Source organism: Phaethon lepturus, unplaced genomic scaffold (assembly GCF_000687285.1).
Source record: "Phaethon lepturus isolate BGI_N335 unplaced genomic scaffold, ASM68728v1 scaffold45960, whole genome shotgun sequence".
NCBI classification, from domain to species: Eukaryota; Metazoa; Chordata; class Aves; order Phaethontiformes; family Phaethontidae; genus Phaethon; species Phaethon lepturus.
Genome location: NW_010513474.1, coordinates 4,350 through 22,575, shown reverse-complemented (window position 1 = coordinate 22,575; position 18,226 = coordinate 4,350). Strand labels below are relative to the sequence as shown.

At 39.0% G+C, this 18,226-nt stretch overlaps 1 protein-coding gene across 1 annotated transcript in view; it reads left to right on the top strand.

Annotated features, from left to right (window-relative positions):
* Positions 1–17,910, top strand: part of PUS10 (pseudouridylate synthase 10) — a 29,739-nt gene extending 11,829 nt beyond the window's left edge. Inside the window, exons 6-17 of the mRNA XM_010290189.1 lie at positions 1,278–1,337; positions 3,870–3,915; positions 6,728–6,792; positions 7,840–7,925; positions 10,821–10,946; positions 12,660–12,716; positions 13,667–13,743; positions 13,836–13,891; positions 14,017–14,134; positions 15,349–15,491; positions 16,135–16,234; positions 17,872–17,910. Of these exons, the coding sequence (XP_010288491.1) occupies positions 1,278–1,337; positions 3,870–3,915; positions 6,728–6,792; positions 7,840–7,925; positions 10,821–10,946; positions 12,660–12,716; positions 13,667–13,743; positions 13,836–13,891; positions 14,017–14,134; positions 15,349–15,491; positions 16,135–16,234; positions 17,872–17,910 (973 nt within the window). The remainder of the gene's footprint in view (positions 1–1,277; positions 1,338–3,869; positions 3,916–6,727; positions 6,793–7,839; positions 7,926–10,820; positions 10,947–12,659; positions 12,717–13,666; positions 13,744–13,835; positions 13,892–14,016; positions 14,135–15,348; positions 15,492–16,134; positions 16,235–17,871) is intronic.
* Positions 17,911–18,226: the final 316 nt, after the last annotated feature.

Sequence of the window (18,226 nt, the reverse complement as noted above, 5' to 3'; positions counted from 1 at the left end):
AGGAATGCTCACACTTTCCTCCTTTGCTTTCCTGTTACTGCCAACACTGTTACTGCTCTGTGAGATAAATTGTTCAGGTTGTTAGCATGTTAAATTCTATGCATAAGATATATTTTTGAAACATACTGAAAGAGGAAAGACTGGTCCCTGTTCACTTTAATGAATGCTAGAGATAGGCATGTTGGAACCTGCAATACCTCTAAGTAAGTAATAGAAATGTTTTTTCAAACTCGGTTTTCAACTTTCAGATTCTGACTAACATTCTTAAAATGTTTCTGAAACGCATTGACTAAACGTGACATTCAGATATTGCCAGACAAATTCAGAAACACCATGATCCTGAATGTAAAATCTCTGCAAACATGGCTACAAATCCTGCTGAGAAGAAAGCAATCTGCAGTTTTTACTTGTCACCAGCGATAGGACTGACCCCAGGACTGGACTCACTTAGTCTGTAGTTTGGTTTGTCAGCTTCCATAATAATTACAGATTGTCTTTTCCCAGGGGTGCTAATTGAAAGCATCCCTTTTGTCTTAGTGAAGAAAGAAACGCACAGTTACCCTAAAGATTATCCAAGAAGAAACAAACTTTGTACATACCAAGTTAGCAAAAGCTCTACATCACTTAGGCACTGAGCCACTCCAGACATCGTTGTGCCATAAAAGTTACTTGTCTGTGCTCTTTATCTACAAGGCACTTGAATATTAGCCAATCTTTTCAATAGCCCTCTTGAGGCATTCTGGTATCTGAATAACAGAAGTAATGAGTGTTGTTTGCCCAAGGCCAAAGAGGGAATTGGGGGTAAAATTGAGATTACACTGGAGTTTCCGGTCTAGCTGTCAATCCACTAGGACATGTTGCCTTTCTTTGCCCCAAGGCCATCCAGTCATTGCAAACAAAGTCCCTGACAAAATTTTACAGTGGTGACTACTACAGGGTTTTATCTTTACTCCACACTATGCACTGATCTCCCAGAAGGTTTGTTAAGTTTAGTGACCGTAATAGGTTTTGAGCATACACTGCCTCTGACTTGGTTCCCTCTGTGCAAAATGGGGCTAGTATCTGTGATGTGTAGGTTACTCATGTTTTTGAAGTGCTCTCAGATCATCTTTGGTTACTTCAGAAATGCAATGTTATTATGGCACATGTTTTAATGTCTTTAGACAATTTGTATAAGTTGCTTTCTATTTTTGTCTACCTCTTTACTGTTTTCCTAATATTACAATAAGGATATTACCTTCCTTTTTTCTTCCTTTTTTTTTTTTTTTAATTTAGAGTTTGTTTGAAGTTAGCGTGGTCTTTGCTCACCCAGAAACAGACGAGGAGTGCCATTTCCTGTAAGTTTTTATATACATAACAAAAGATCTTTATCTAAATATCGTGCAACATTGTTGGTTTGGATTTGCTACAGATGAGTATATGCAGTGTTTATAAACTAGAATGGGGCCTGTATCTAAACTTCCTCATACTCGATAGAGTTGCAGAGCTTAAAGTTACACCATCTCTGGTTAATTCTGTGCTTTAAAGCCCATAAACAAAATTATCCAGAATTTTGATTTGAATTGGAAGGAGAACATTCAGATAAGTTGTTCAATTTCAGCCCTTTTCGAAGTCATTACCCTCTTCAATAATTTATTTAAATTAATTTATTAAATAATAAATTCAAGCCACGTAGTTGTGGCTGGGGGAATCTTTTGAGGTCGTGCCTAGGTTTTCCCACTCTTGTAGGAGACGTGGATGGGAGAGAAGGCTTAGAAGTGAGATAATTCAACTTAGCTGGTCAATTAAAACACACAGAAGTTCCTTGGCAGCTACACGTGGTTTTTGGCCTGGCCCAGCAGAGCATCTGCTATACACAAAGAAGCAAAATATTTCTGTGAATTTGGCTACCATTTAATCTGATTTCTCAAAATCTAACAGTAGTGTGTTCTGGATAATTGGGTTCGCTCTTCCTGTTTGCTGATGCTTCCTGGAAAACTGAAGTTTCGCTCGCTTTCATCACTTGCACTCCTACTGCAATTTAAATCTTGGCATAGAAAGAGGTGTGGCATAGAATTTCTGACTTCCATGTTGCATAGTGACTTAATCTCTCAAGACTAGAGATTTCCTTTGCAGCCTTTATATATTTCCCTGATTTTACCCCTTCTGGCAGTTTGTGGTCTTTTTTTGTATGCCCAATCTGCCACCTTCTTGGTTTGCAACAACTGCGTCCTTCATTTGCCTTACCGTGAGGGGTGAGGGAATGCATGCTTGGTGACAGACTAGGTATTAGGAAGAATTGATTAGTGGTATTTCCTGAATATCTTTCCAGCTCCTTCAAGACTGGACAAAAGGGGGAGCAAGTAGTAGGGCCAAAGTACAATTCTAAATAATGTTACCTGCAATCCTGTAAAAACTCAAGTTTCTGGATCCTGCACCCTTTTCTTCTTGTGCTCTTCCTCTGAAACATTTCAGCTCTTATTTTCAGCTCATCCTTCCATCCTTTTTGTGACATTTCAAAAATACTGATGTTGAGCACGTTATGGTGCCAATGTTAGCGCTCCAGGCAGAATAGCTGTGGAGGTGAAAGCTGTAAAGAAGTTCCATTCCACATTCCAACTACTCAGGTTTATTCCATGTGACCTGACAATATCCCTTTATTTGCCTTCTCTTTGTAGCATACTTAAACAGCAATTAAGGTTTTAGACATTTTTCTGAAGTAATAGCGTATTACCTAATTTAATTACAGAGCAGTTTCTCAGGCGTCAAGGCATTCTGCATATGTGAATGGCTGGCTCTGGGCATATTCTGAGGCAGTGGTTTGGTTTTGATGCAAATATGGTAAATTTGGCAATTGTCAGAGCTTTAGTAATGGCAGTCACGTTTTTTTGTGGAAGTAAAGTAAGACCTTGTCTCAGCCTGGAGAAGTCTTCCAGATGTGCTTTTGGGTGGGCTTTTAAAGTATGGCATCTGCATCAAGCTGTTCTTACACAATTATGTGTAGGTAGGTGTGCTAAAATGACCCTTGGTTTGACATGAAAGATTGAACTGGCTTTTGGTAATTTATATTTGGAGATTGATGTGTAAAAGTAAGGCGATATTTAAATGCTGGAAGAGGGAATTTGCGATGCTTTTTGTCACAGACTGGCCGGACAAGTTGCTTGTGTAGAAACAGCAAGAGGTCAAACCTGCTTCCTTATAGTCTAAAGTAGTTACAGAGGCAAAAAGCACCAGCAAGAAATCAATTGCGTTGTAGGCTAAAAATCATCTCTAACTGCATACATAGAAATCCACTAATAGGAACAGCAACTTCCTCTACACTACTCAGAAAAAGTGTTTCACTGACTTGGCTTTCACTTTTGTGAAACAACCAATAGTTTCCTTTCGAAGAGGCAAAGCACAAATTTTATTGACCACCTGGGGTTACTTTTTTTTGTAGTAAATTGGATTTTCCTATCCAGAAGCAGCAATTTGAATCTGTAGCTTGCAGTGTGCCTTGTCTAAGAACTGCAAGTATAGATTTCAAGATGTCAGCAAATCTTGCACAGAACTTAAACATGAATCATTACATTTATTGAGAAGGATTGGAAAGCTAAACTTCTTGTCTGCTTTTCCATCCCATCGCAAAGCTGAGACACATTTGTATTGGTTGGAGCAAAAAAGGCTTATGCAACTTTACCCCTTGATTTCTCTCTAGATCAGGCAATGCACACCTTCTGCCATTTGTGGCTTAGGATAAAGTTTATTTTAAAATCTGCTCTGTGCTAAGCTGTGGAAGTGAGATGCTGCACATAGTGGTACAAAGACTATGTACATGCTATGCTTGTAAGTCTGTTTGTTTACTACTTTTTTTTGTAAGAGTAGCAGCTAATTTTCATTTCTGTCTTTAGAGCCACAGCCTGTCCAGACTGTTTCAAACCAGCAAAGAACAAACAGGTAGGATCTCATCATTGCTGTATTTCTTTTCTGAGATTCAGAATTTCACAGCAGTAGCTACAACGAAGAACTTACCTGGGTATTCAGTCAGTGTTTAATGTCTGGTTTTCCTTCATCATAAATCTCTCTATTTTTCAATTGCCTGAAAATAAAGTTGTCTCCTTTATTCACTTAACATTTCTTTGCTTAGGAAAACTAAGAGCTTGGTGTTTTTCTTTAGGTCGTTCGTTTTCCAGACTGTCTAAAGGGCATAATTTTAGGAATGTTCTCTGTAAATACCTCCCTTAAGATCTAGTAATTTGATTGTCATGCATTGAAAGTAGCAGAAAAGATGATCCTCAAGCTCTCTGTGGGTGAAACAGTTCAGATAAGTCACATTGTGTAGATGAGACTCTGCAGCCAAAAGGGAAATGATCACACTGCAATTTTCATGTCCTCTGATCTGAATGAAAGACACAATACATGCAGGATGATTTTATCCTGTCTACCTCTGGAGGGGGGTGGAGGAAGGAAAGAAAAGGGACCTTGCCACTTGTTGCAGTCCCTCAGCACACACACACAATCATTGACAGAAAAGAGGACATATAAGAATAAAAAACAGTTGGAGAGAAACTGATATAAGTAGGACAGTTGGTGTGATCAGAGGGAGAACAAGTAACTTCTATCAGAAGCCTATGCAAGGCCTTTTATTCTTTCTGGTGAAGAGCCTGGCGACATTTGGCAGAGGCAGTCTGACCCAGGAATTCTGCCTACTCTACTCCACCTGACCAATAAATGCAAGTCTTTTTTTAGACGGATTGTATTGTTACAACTCACTGCTTGCTGCACTGCTTTCCTTTAAAAGAGGGGAAATCCCACATAAGGAGCTAAACCAGCAGGGCCTGGCTGTTAAAACCACACAGACAACCAGATATAGGGGAATCTAAAGGAAAAATTCCAACTCTGAAGAGCCATCAGAGGTTCATCCTTACAAAGAAGCTGTGCTTGAAGCTAGCTTCAAGGGCTGTATTAGAGTAGTATAATAACCAGGTTCTGAGTGAAAATTTCTGTCATCTGCTGTAGATAGTTATTTAAACCTGCTGCTAGTTTCAGGGTTTTCCAGTTCATCTGTTCTATGAGGAAGGGAAATGCTATTATCTTTATTTTATGCTTAGAAAGGAGAAAGAACAGCTTTCCTGAAGGCATCCAGGAACTCTGTGTTAAAGCAATGACTTGAATGGTCCCAAACATTGACCCGGTATTTTTCAGTTTTTTTTCCAAATCTCCAATCCAGTTTGCAAAAAAGACATCATTAAATTGGAAATTCGAGACGGTCAGGGGCCTGGAGCACATGCCTAGGAGGAGAGGCTGAGGAACCTGGACTTCTTCAGCTTGGAGAAGGCTTTTGGGAGGACCCAACTGAATCTCCCCCTAGTACCAACAGAGAGATTATTGAGAACAGGGAGACAGGCTGTTCATCAGACTGCATGGTGGAGGGATGAGAGACAGTGGAAAGAAATTAAAATGAGAGGTTCAGAGTAGAAACAAGAAAAACCTTTTTACCATGAGGACAGCTGGACAGTGGAGCAGGCTATGCAGAGAGGGTGTGCAGGCTCCATCCCTGGAGGGTTTCAAGACGGGACTGGATAAAACCCTGAGCAACAGTGTTTGATCTCATAGCTGACCATGCTCTGATTAGGAGGTTCATTTAGAGACCTTCTACTGTCCCCAGCCTTCTTAAAGTAGGGTTCAACCTCACCTGTTAACAGCACTTGTTTCTCCTGTACTGGGAACCTAAATCCTGGGTTTTCTGCCTCAGCCTTACTTCAGTTATCAACAGCAGCACCTGCCTGTGCATGGGGGATAGTAGTCATGGCTCCTGGCACTGTTGTACTATTATTACTACTTTTACTATCGGTTCATGCTTGTGAATTGATGCAGCTTGTGAGTCTGAAGTTGCTTGCCTTCTACAGTTCAGGAACTGCCCAAGCCCTACCATTCAGGGCCTTTACTTCTGAGTATGAATGAACTTTTGAACTTTATAATATATGCTTGACAGTCTTATTTTCAGAAGAACTATCTGCCTACTGTCACTGAGATAAAAGCTGGGGCTTAGGTATACTTAGCTTTTGAAAATGGGGAAGCTGGTTTAGGTTTCTCTTCATGGATTCAGGATTCTGTTTTTAATTGTTTTGCTAACTTAGACCCAAGCTCCCAAGCACTACTGGTTTTGTTCTTGCTCTTGCACACTTGTATATAATCCGAAATAAGATAGTTTCCCAGAGATACGCTTAGCATTTCTTTCAGCAGGCTTAGCAATTGAATATTCTAAGGAGCTGGAGTAGGTTTATTTGGAAGCATGACAGTAACTTTAGACCTGCTGAAAGTCAGTGGCACTTGTTATTTTTTTCTGTGTAAAAACAGAATGAGGAAACATTGTTTGTACTGTTTGTACATGTCTTCTAGAAACAAAGGGGCAAACTTAAGCTACTTGGTCAATCTTAACTCTATGACTAAATAACTGTTACCTTCTGATCTGTCAGCTGTACTGGTTGTATTGCTGTCAAGTTGTGAGTAAAGTTACTTGGATATATTTTGACAAAATTACCCATTGCTCTTTGCAGCCCTATTAAAGTTGGAGTTAAGATCACAGTGAGTTCTTGTTGGTAGAGAGTTGCTGTTAGGTACAAGAAAACAGGAAACACAAGTGAAAAGCGTATATTGTGGGAAGTGTACTGGGCGTATGTTTCAGGGGTTTTTTTTTTCTTCCTTAGGCATATCCTTCCGTAGCTTCTCTTAGTTCTTGACTCATTTTTTTTATTTCACTGTGCAGTCTGTTTTCACTAGAATGGCAGTTATAAAAGCCCTAGAGAAGATAAAAGAAGAGGATTTTCTCAAGTAAGTATGTATTGAAACTAGTTCTTAGTACTGTGTTTTTGTATAGAATTAGAATGAAGGGGAAAATATTAGGTAGGTAAGTAGTGGTTGTTTAAGTTCTGCTGGTTTACTGGTTAAAATGTGTTGCATTTTCTATTCTTCTGGTAATAAAATGTCATTCTAGATCTTTTATTCAAGGAGTAATCTTAAAATGCTTGAATTAAGCCACAGAGGATGGAAAAGTGGACATGACAGAATTGATGGTCTTTTTCCCATTAGTAAAAGTGCTTTGTTGGTTGATTATCTCAGGAGCAGCACAGAGGAGAAATTGTGGGTCAGAGAGCTGCGTGCAGTTCTGCTCTGTACTTTCAGCAGTACGTCACTGCAGATCTCTGGGCTGGCGTGGGATTTAGAACAGTTAGAAGTGAAAATAGTTTGTTGTAGTATTGGCAATCATTTACATTCAAAAATCTTTATGTACGTCCCCAAGACCACAGAAGAGATTTAGAAATCGTGGAACTTTCTTCTGTATTTTGAACCTGAGTTTGTAAGGCAAACTTCTTTTTACAAGAAAGACTTTTTCCCATATTGCCAAAATGTTAGGAGTTGAGTTTTGAGAAAACACCAAGTGCTGTAATATGTAAAAATCACAAGCAGTGGGAAGACATCAATAGACACTTTCTCTGTAGTTCACTGTGCTTAAATGCACTAAGTCTTCACAGCTTTTTTCTTTGATTCCCAGCAAGCATTTAGTAATAGATCCTGAAGCTAGTTTTTGTGCAGTATTTAGTTTCATTATTGCTATAGCTATAGTATGGCACATCTTTAGAGTTTTATATTTGGATAATGTTCAAAGACAGATTGACAAAAGTATTTTCAATGTGGTGTTCTTGATTTGCTTCATGTTTATCCATTTCTTGGTGTTCCAGCTTTTAATGTGAATATTGAGTTTATACTGTAGCTGTGTTTTGTGTAACTGAAGTCGTCATCTTTCATGTCATTATTGCTATGGAGATGCTCTGTCATGTTCTGGTATGACTAGCATCTTTTTAATTTTTTTTTATACAGGCATTTTCCATGTCCCCCAAGTTCACCAAAGAACCTCTGTGTTGCTCTGGAAATTCAGTGCAATAATGGTGCAGTTTTTGTGGCTGGTAAAGTGAATCCATTTATTTGCTGCTGTGTTGTCTTAAACATAACTTTATAATACTGACATGAAACCCAGAAGATTCTTGCTATTTGTTGATTCCTGTAATTAAGTATAAGGAGCAAAGAAATAGATCCAACTCTGAGTGGCCTTTGTTTGAGAGGGGAAGAAATTATATTTGCCTCTGCTGAAGACATGATTTTGTCAAAAGTTAGAAATTACAGATCAAGATGCTAAAATGAAAACTATTTGTCTGCTCTTACATCGTGGATTTAAACTTGGAGACTGTGTGGTGGAATATGGTTGAAGAGGAGTGGGAGCTGCAGACAGCTGTATCAGAGCTAAGGTCGGGTTCCCATGTTAGGACCTGCAGGAGGGGAGCACGTCACTGTTCCCAGTGTGCGCACACACCTCCCTTCCAGATATTTGGGAAGATCCTGCTTTTCATTGCCATTGTTTTTGTTTTGCTTTGAGAGATGGAAGAGTTCTCTCTTCTAGAGACAGCACAGGGTGATGTGAAGATGTAAAACAACTTACTTTGTGTCCCTGCTCATTAAGGGGCCTTATCCGGAAACAGTTTATGAAACAAAGAATTTTGCCCTATTGTCAAAGCTTGCTCTTTCCTTTGGAAAACTTTTATCCCTGCAAATCCTGCAGTTGTAATATGTCCCTTCATAACAAGCATATAGTTTGGGAAAGGCACTTCCGTGCTATATAAACTCCCAGCAGTGCTGTTCACTTGCTTGGATTTCGATTTGGATTCAGAGGTTTTCACTCTCCGGATTTATCTGCATATTATTCCATCCAAAACTGCCCATCTTAATGGGATTAATAAAGGTTAAATTTTAGAAAGCTTATGTCTTTCTAGTTCCCCCCCTCCAAACCAAGAGATAGCATCTGAAATAATTGGGTGAGACAGGTAATGCAACAACATTTGGTGTCCCTGAGTTGAGATGATTCAACTTTTCTATCACCTGCCTGCAAGAGTATCTTGCCCTTCCTCCAGTCCTGTGTATAAACAACCAGCAAACACATTATTTTTAACAAAAACCCTACAATTTTAAAACAGCATACTATGTTTAAAAGGATGGTACAACTCCTGAATAAAAAAGGAAAATGCAAAATGAAAAAATGCAAAAGTGACTGTTTTCATGGCAGACTAGTTCGTGTTCTGTACATACCTGTTTCTTATTTTTAATTACTGATTAGACAGTTAGAGGTGCGTTTTCATGAATCCAAAATATTCAGTGTCTTTTAGCCTTTTCCAAACACACTGTTTTATTTTAGCTTGCTTTGTTGGATGGTTTTATCAGAATTCATCTGTATGGAGAAAGAGAGAGAGGGTTAGCTTTCTGCATGTGATGTAATATTGGTCTTGTGATTTATAGTTTATAGCTTGTTCCAAGCAAAAACAAAACAAAACAAAAAAACCCCACAAAAAAACAACCCCAGGCAGGATGTTGTCTTTAATTTTTGAAGAATTAAATCCAGAATAGAAAAATTTATTGAGTACAGTGCAGTTATTTCGCTATTACAGCGATAAAATGAGACTGGATCTTAATTTGTAAGCACAGCTTCAGAGTTGGTATTGTCCTCTCGACCTTATCTTTGGTGTTCACTCATTGCTTCCCCTTGCCCCAACTTTTTTTCAAAGGTTCAGGAAAAGCTGTCAAACTGAGAAACACCTTCTGTTTGTTTTTTTTTTTTTTTAACCCAGCCTCGTTCAGATCAAAAGCTAAAATTATTACAATGGAGAGTTGAGAGAAAAAAAATATATTATTTTTCCTTTTTACATTTTATGGAAAGAGAATTTCACAGTGTGAAGCTGACTTCTGAATGATTAGTCATAGCAGTTTGATGATTTGCCCCAGTGAAACAGTATTAGTCAGTTTTCCCATTTGTTTGTGTGGGGTTTTTCTGCAGGTCAAAATGCAAGAAGGAAACATTGTTAGAAATAGGAAAATATGGTACTGAAAACCAAAAAAATGGAGATGACAGAGGCACAGTATAATATGCAGAGCTACTTTGATCTCCTTTTTAATTTTCTATATGCAAGGTTTCAGAATGAAACTTGTCAGTGCAGGGGGGTTACTCATTGTTCTTTATGAATTAGTTCCTTGTTTTGTGCATATTTTCACTTCTTACAAAACCTGTCAATAAGAAAACTCACCTTGGTCATCCGTGTCAGACTTGTTCCTTGGTTAATGGCAGCTGTGTCACGGGAGACAGCAAGCTAGTGTGATATAACACGAGACTGTGACTAGAATCTCTTTACACGGCAGCTTTTCAAGTTTCTTGAAATTTGTACTAGTATATTATTGAGACATTTTGCTTGCATGGTTTTCCTTGTAATGAGCCAAAGCATTTTAGTTTGGGTTCCTTTTGTTAAATGTTCAGACGGTGGCAGAACTTGACTTGAAACCTGAACTACTTGATACAGCAGGGTATGCTTCACTTGGGACATACATACGTTGGTGGAAAGGCATATATATAGCCCTAGTTTGGTATCTGGGAGGCTGGTTAAAGACTATGGTCTGGATTAAAAAAAAAAAATATATCCATTTGGAATTAAGTTGACTCAGACTAGGCACTTGAACCTCTGGGTTTTCATTCCCAGTGGTGTCAGGCTGCATACAGTTTCGGTTTTTATGGTTATACCTGAAGGTATGACTGCAGCAACAGGCTCTCCAAGTCTGCCTTTAAGCTGGCCATCTCGGATGCTGAAACTCTTGTAGGTGCAGCAGCATGCATTTTGTACTGTTCCTGTAATGCTTTTGCCATAAAACAAGTTTAAGCCTGTAAATTTATTTTCACAAGGCTCCGATCAAAGTTCAATATGTTGTGCTTTGAAGTACTGGAGCTTTTGTCCATTGCTTGTAGCTAACATAGCTGTTTTTTACAGGACGATACAATAAATATTCAAGGAATTTACCTCAGACTCCCTGGATTATTGATGGGGAGCGGAAGCTGGAATCTTCAGTGGAAGAACTGATTTCGGAGCATCTAATGGCAGAATTCAAAGCAGAGAGTAAGTATCTAGGACATCTTTTACCATATTTATTTTTCATCATTACTAGAATTTTTTTCTTTGCAGCTACTCACTTTATATAGAGTGTAATGGAAAAAAAACTACGCTTCTTTACCCCTCTTATCCTTCCAAGTCAAAGCTTGTAAACTTTTTTTAACTATGATCTGTGAGTAATTAGAAGAGTGCTTTATTTTATGCAGTGTCTTTTATCCTTCTAAAATACCTCCTCAGTTGATCTGTTGATGCAAATATTATGGTTTTTATGTGGTAGCATTTTTGCCTAGCTATACTTCTTAATGGTTGGTAATTCATAAAATGACTTGTAATGAGAGGGTTTTTGCTGTCAGTTTTCCATAATATCTGCCTAGCCTTTGACCTGTTCATGTTTCTTACCTTGATTAATTTCTTTTCTTCAGTGCATAGAGTTCCACAAGCTAAATGCTTATCCAGATGAAATAATCACTGCCCATCATTTGTCATCTACTAGATGTGGAATTAGAGACATAGAAGGCCCAGGAAAAATTGCATTAAGTATTAGTTTGGAAAAAACAGCTACTTTCCCCTCCTCTCCTCCCTCTTCCCGTTAGTCTGAACGCTAGGAAAATCCTCAAACTATGTCTTTAGGCCAGGTACTGTGTAACACCTGATTTCAGCTTGCAGAATTACTGTAGGTGGCTACCGGGAGTACATGTGCAGTGATGTTGAGAAGAGATATTAAACGAATAGAAAGACCATTTCCAGTAGGTCAAGGGGGGTGATCTCAGCACCTTTTCTCAGCACTGGGAAGGCACTTCTGGAATGCTGGGTCCAGTTCTGGGCTTCCCAGTAGAAGAAAGACATGGACGTACCAGAACAAGTCCAGCAAAGGGCTGTAAAGATGATTAAGGGTCTGGAGCATTCCCAACTGAGAAAATTCTGATAGTATGACCAAAAGACGCCTTCATGACCATTGGAAGATGGTTCTGTAGTTGCCATAGTATCACCAGAGAAATGAGAGAAAATAAAAACCAAGGAAATCTCTATGTTCCCTATGGAGGAAAAAATTTTGAAACCATCAGTTTTCTTTGGAATAGAGCTGCAAAGTTACCTTGAGTGCAGGGTTTGGTCCCCCATTCTGCCTTCAGGCAAAGCTTAAAGACGGAAGGGGTATGATGAAGGAAATTAAATACCCAACAGTACATTTTTGTAGCTTGAAAGATAAAAAACCCAAATACACAGAGGTTACTTTTCAGTTTGGACTTGAATTTTTCTGTTCTTTTGTCCAGGTGTGTGTGACTAGCAGAAATTTCTCTGAAATGCTTGGAAACCATTCGGCGTATTTAGGATAAAAAGTTATATTTTGGAGGAAGGCAGCTCAGGTTCCTTTTATTCACAGACATCAGACACTATCTGAGTAAGAAATGAACAAAATTAATTAGTAAGTGGAATTCCTTTAGCATGGTACTTTTTTTTTTTTTTTTGATGTTTTCAGGGTTATAGTGCTCTCATTGAGGCCAAGGAACTAGGAGTACTCTTCAAGAAACTTGTGATCCTGATGCAATAAACAGTAACTATCCCAGATTTGTTTAAATACAGTGCAGGCTTCATTTTATGAAGATAGCACTTTGAAGTATATTGGCAAACAACTTTAGAAAGAAAATATTTCTCAAAAGCTGTAGAGAGTATTAAAAATGTAAAATAAACCCTCACTTCCCCTGTTCAAATCTGTTACAGGCTTTAATTTTTCTTCCTCTGGAAGAGAAGATGTGGATGTAAGAACACTAGGCAATGGTAAGGCTTGGAACGTCCTTTGTGAAACACAAAAACAAAATAAATGGTTAACCAAAGCTACCCTAATACATCTTGCTGAATGCTAAGTGCATAAGTGTGTGACTAGGCACGCTTTCAAATTTTATCTGGGAAACATTTTAGTGATATTTATGTATTTATTCCCAAAAACTGAACACTTTCATAAAACCAACTGAAAGAGGAGCCTTTTTTGAGTGTCCTTGGCTGTACAGATGCATGGAACTGCATAGCTTGTTAGGAGTGTTTTAATGTATTCACTTCCTATTTTTAAGCCATTTATGTCAAACTGATTCCTATCTTGTTTTCTGTTGTGTCCTTCTGCTTTGTTTCACTGTCACTGGGGCGTGGGGGAGCCTTATTTTCTTTTTGAACTTGGGTCCTTCTATAAAGGTCAGTTGCTTTCTGATATGGTGAAGCTACTATAGGCAAAGGAGGAGAGGAAATAAAAAGTAGAATGATGTGTTCACACAATGATGTGTTCCAGTTGCTGTCTGATTTGTAGTGTCGTTCTTGGCATTGCTTGTACTGGGGATCATCCCTGGCCCTGAGCACAGAAAGCACAGCTATTGCAACAGATGTTTAGCTGAGGGAGCGGGATTTAACATCATCTTGCACCTGGGCATTGCTGTAGGTGACAGAAAATAAGCTAATTAACTTTTTTTCTTATTTTAGTTTTTAATTAGCACAGACTTGTACAAGATGTCTTCTGGGAAGTCGTAACTTGCACTTATTGCTGATACTGGGGTTTAGTAGCCAAAGAAGTCCCTTGTTTCTTTCCTTCCATCTGATGCCTCTACATCCCTAGACCCGCAAGTCCTATCCCTGTTTGCATAACAGCAGATAATCTTCACACCTTCCAACCTTACTGCATAAATTCAAACGTTAATTTAGAACAACATGTTTTTATGTTTTATGACTGTGCATGTTGCCAGGAAGGCCCTTTGCAATTGAGCTTGTGAATCCTCGTAGAATACATTTTACTGCTGAGGAGATGAAGGGACTTCAGCAGGTAAATCATTTGCACCTCATGGAACTCATAAAGCATGTGTTTCTTCTCTAACTGAGCAGTTTTGCTAACTGATTCTTTTTTAAATATCACAGACAATTAATAACTCTTCAGACAAAATACAGGTTCGAGATTTACAGCTTGTCACCAGGTCAGTATTCATCATCGCTGGCGAGGGATTTCAAAGCGATGCTGTGGGAGTTTTGCAAGCATTCTTGCTCACAGCATTATATAATTATGCTTATGTTATGTGAGTAATTAATTTCTTTTGTTTAGAGAGGCAATTGGTCGTATGAAGGAAGGTGAAGAGGAAAAGACAAAGACCTACAGTGCCTTAATATGGACAGACAAAGCAATACAGGAAGAAGATATTGCATTTCTAGATGATATCAAGGTACCTGTAGCTCTTTTTGCTAATTTATATAGTGCCTGTCCTGGTGCCCTAGGGGAGTGTTTATATACATGCAGCCACGGACATATCTCTTTCTCTGTGGGATCTGGGTTTGTGTTTTTTTATCAGGGTTCCTCTTGCTATTGGGACTTTCATATGTCCCTTGCCAGTTTTCAGCCTACCGTACTTCACCATTGTCATGCTAGCAATAGAGCTGGCTGCCTGTTAGCCAAGGCAACAAATTATTGTATAATGTCAACCTTCCAGTAGACCAAATAATAAAAAGTAGTGAATGAGGGAGGAGGACAACTGGCACCCACACCCCTTTCTTTACCTTTAGACACTGTTTTGCCTAAGTGAAAGGAGTGGATAAGTTCTTTTGTTCTGCAAGATCTAAAGCCCTTCTTCCACAGCTGCAGCAACTAGGAGTTTGAAATGGCCGTGGAAAATAATGCAAAGAGGCTTTACGAAGTGGTCAGTGTAACAAGCACGATGTGTTAACGAGAATTTTCTCCAAATTTTGGTCAGGGAGATACTGCTGATGGAGAATTGTGGTGGTGTTGTGTTGCGCTATTTCCTGTGGGCCTTGGCCATGAAATCATTCTCAAAGTGAGAGCTTGAGCCATTACAGTTCAGGGAGACAACTGCTGTAAAACTTGTTTGTGTTTTGGGTTTTTTTCTAGCGTGCCCACTCACTTCCTGAAAAGTTGCCTTTCAAACTGCTGCATCTCATTTGAGAAAGGGGGTGGGGAATGAACTTTTTAAAAGATTGTTACGAGATCTAAGATCTAATCTCATTTTGGGGGGTTTTCCTCAATTTTATTTCTAGGGGGTTGGCTGTAGTTTAGACAAAGCGTTTTGTGGTGGGGGGACTTTTTTTTTTTTTTTTTTTTTGATTGCCCTGAGGCTCTCAGTGAGCTTCTAAATCCTGGAGTCATTCCAGCAAAGGACTATGGAGATTTCAAGGTTATTCCTCTGTATTTGTTATTCCATTAGTTTGTGTTCATATGAGGCCTTGTCATTTAGCCTTTGAGATGGCTGTCCTCTTTTTCTTTGATAAACATGGAAAAAAATAGTCTTGCCTCAAGAAGATTACTCAACTACCATGATACAATATAAAAAAAGATGTGATTGGTTAACAATACATATGATTCTTACAATCTGTGCAGTATGTTGCACATTTCCTTCCTCATTTATTTTGTTACCGCCTATAACAGGAATTAAAACTTGACCAGAAGACACCTCTGCGGGTTCTTCACAGACGGCCTCTAGCTGTAAGATGTCGGATCATCCACACCATGAAATCTGAGTACATAGATGAGCATCATTTTCGCCTGCATCTGAAGACTCAAGCAGGAACGTATCCTTAGATGCCATTACACAACGCCTTTACGAAACAGCTTGCTGATTAGAGTAATTTGGGTAATGGGAAGCTTCCTGCTTTTATCGCTGCAGTGATTCTAAATCCCTGCTCTTTAGCAGTCCTATGTTGCTGCATAATGTTTACTTTTATGTCAGAAATTCACATTCGGGCTTGCATTCAGAAATGCTACGTGTGTGTGTATTTTTGTGATGACCACTGTGTAGTTTTAAAGTATGAAAGCTATAAAAATGGACTGGTTAAAGGTACACTTAAGCTTTTTCCAACTTAAGTGAAAACTTTTCACCTTAGAAAATAAGCTTTTCCGTAATATCTAATGCACCGCAATGCATACTGTAGGTTGGTGCTACTTACAAGCTAACAGTCGTGCCATAAAGTCACCACTCACTCTGGAATAAAACCAGAAAATCCAAGTCAATAGTGCAGTGTTTGGCATTAGTGTCAGAAGCCAAGAATTAGGAAGTCTTTTAAAGATGAGTATGGGCTTAACAAGACACTGCAAATTGGCTTAGGAGTAGGAAAAAACACTGGTTTTTTGCTTTCAGTGTTTTTCACCACACTTTTTTTTTTTCTTTTGATTTCTTTGCGGTAAAATACATCTTTCCTTAGCCAGCATTTCTAGCTACATTAAAGAATTTGTGCATGGAGACTTTGGAAGAACAAAGCCCAATATTGGCTCCCTACTGAACAGAACCGCTGACATTCTGGAGCTGGATGTAGAAGTAAGTTGTTTGCTATTTATCTTTCCTGGAAATTAGTAACGTAGTTGCATTTGTGAGATGGTTTCAGTGGAATTGCTCTAACTGAATCAATACCCTTCACCACAGTTAATAGAAAAATTGTTGTTAATGCAAAAATCGTGGTTTGTACCACGCTGCCACATATGACAGGCTTCCTTTGCTGAATTCATGTTGGGGAGGGATGGGAGGACATACAATGAATTGATGACAATTATTATTAGCGCCCACTGGAACAGAGCTTAGCAGTGTTACGTGTACCACATCATTTCTTTTCAAAACTGGGTTGGATGAAAAATAGGAGAGGCTTGACTTCCTCTTCCAGTGCGGGTTCAAACACAGCAAGAAATGATACCTGTTCACTTGCTGGAGTCAGATGAAAAAACAGCATTTGTTTTGGTTAAAGGAATGTATGTAGAGATATGGATTTAATATTTAACCTAGTGGTTTGGCAAGCTTTATTTAAAGCATGGGTTTTCATTTCAAGTAGCAAATGATCAGCACGCTGGTTCTTATGTATTTCTGGAAAACTGCCCACGTGTTACGTTTAGCGGAACAGCCTCGCAGTTTATTGCGTATCTTTTGTGGGATAATACAGAAGAAGAGCTTGCAGAGGGCACTGCAGTTGCTTCTGAAAACAGGAACACCTGACTTGGGGCTCGGGCTGATCAGCATTGCGCTCGTATGGATAGGTGTCACTACAGTTACTGGACATAACTGTGAAAGACGTCTAGGGACTCAAAAATAATTAGTCATCTTGCTAATAATGCATTTTAGCTCAGCCTAAGAGCCTAATCCTTTGATGAAGCTGTAGATTAGCCAAGGAGTAGATCTGATTAATGTAGGCAGTCTTGAAGCCAAGGCGTTTTAACGTGCTGTGTTGCGATCACAATGTTATGATTGCAAATGGTGATACTACGGTAGCGTAGGTCGTGCTGCTTTTGGAAGAGGGTGAGCAACAAGTTTATGCCCAAAGGGAATTTAGAGATGTGGCCTCGGGGAGGCCAGGGAAGAAAGACATAATCCAAGTTGTGGTAATTACGACATTTGCTTCTAATAAAGTGTCAGGCATGTTTTGTCCCTTTTGATTAAGAGTCAGGATGACTGTTAATGATGTTGCCTAGGTAATTCTTGTGCACAGTGCTTTACGACATTTGCTTCTAATAAAGTGTCAGGCATGTTTTGTCCCTTTTGATTAAGAGTCAGGATGACTGTAATGATGTTGCCTAGGTAATTCTTGCACACAGTGCTTGACAGCTTATTCTTTTAGTCTAGTTTTCCTTGCTCAGGAGGCAAATTCGGGGACGGGTGATGGTTTTCGACTCAAGCCTTGCCTGCACTGCCCAATATCTGAGTATTTCTGTGGCATCAATCAACAGGTTGGTCGTTTTCATGTCGTAATGGCCCATCTGCAGGATGGGCAAAAGATGGAGATGGTTCATGTTTTTAATTAACAGTTCTGGATGCTCTGTAAATGCAGCCCACTATTAGCCTATAGCTGACAAGCAGAGAGTTCTAATACCAAGTCTTTTTATATTTGTAAAACATCGAGTCTGCTCATTTTGCCTTTTTTTTTTTTTCTTTCTTTCTTTCTTTCTTTCTTCCCTCCCCTGCTCTTCTAGTCCGTTGATGTTGACTGGCCTCCAACCCTGGATAATTAACTTTTCAAGGTGGGACGAGGAAGAAGCAGCTCCTCTGTCAGCAGCTGGTTACTGTGGTTGCTGAACACTGTACAGTATCACAGCTTGGTTGCAAAGTGTTTCTGTTGAACATTTGGATCATGTTGATCTGCCAAATGACACTTACTTTGAATCAACTTTAAGCACTCTGGAACAGGTAGTGTTCATTCCATCGCTAGCCTTATTTTCATTTCTTCTGTGCATAAAAAGATTTTGGTAAGCTAGTGTATTGATAATGTCTTTTTAAAAAAACAATTAAGAAAAAGGTAAATGGTGTAACGTGCAAATGACGTACTGT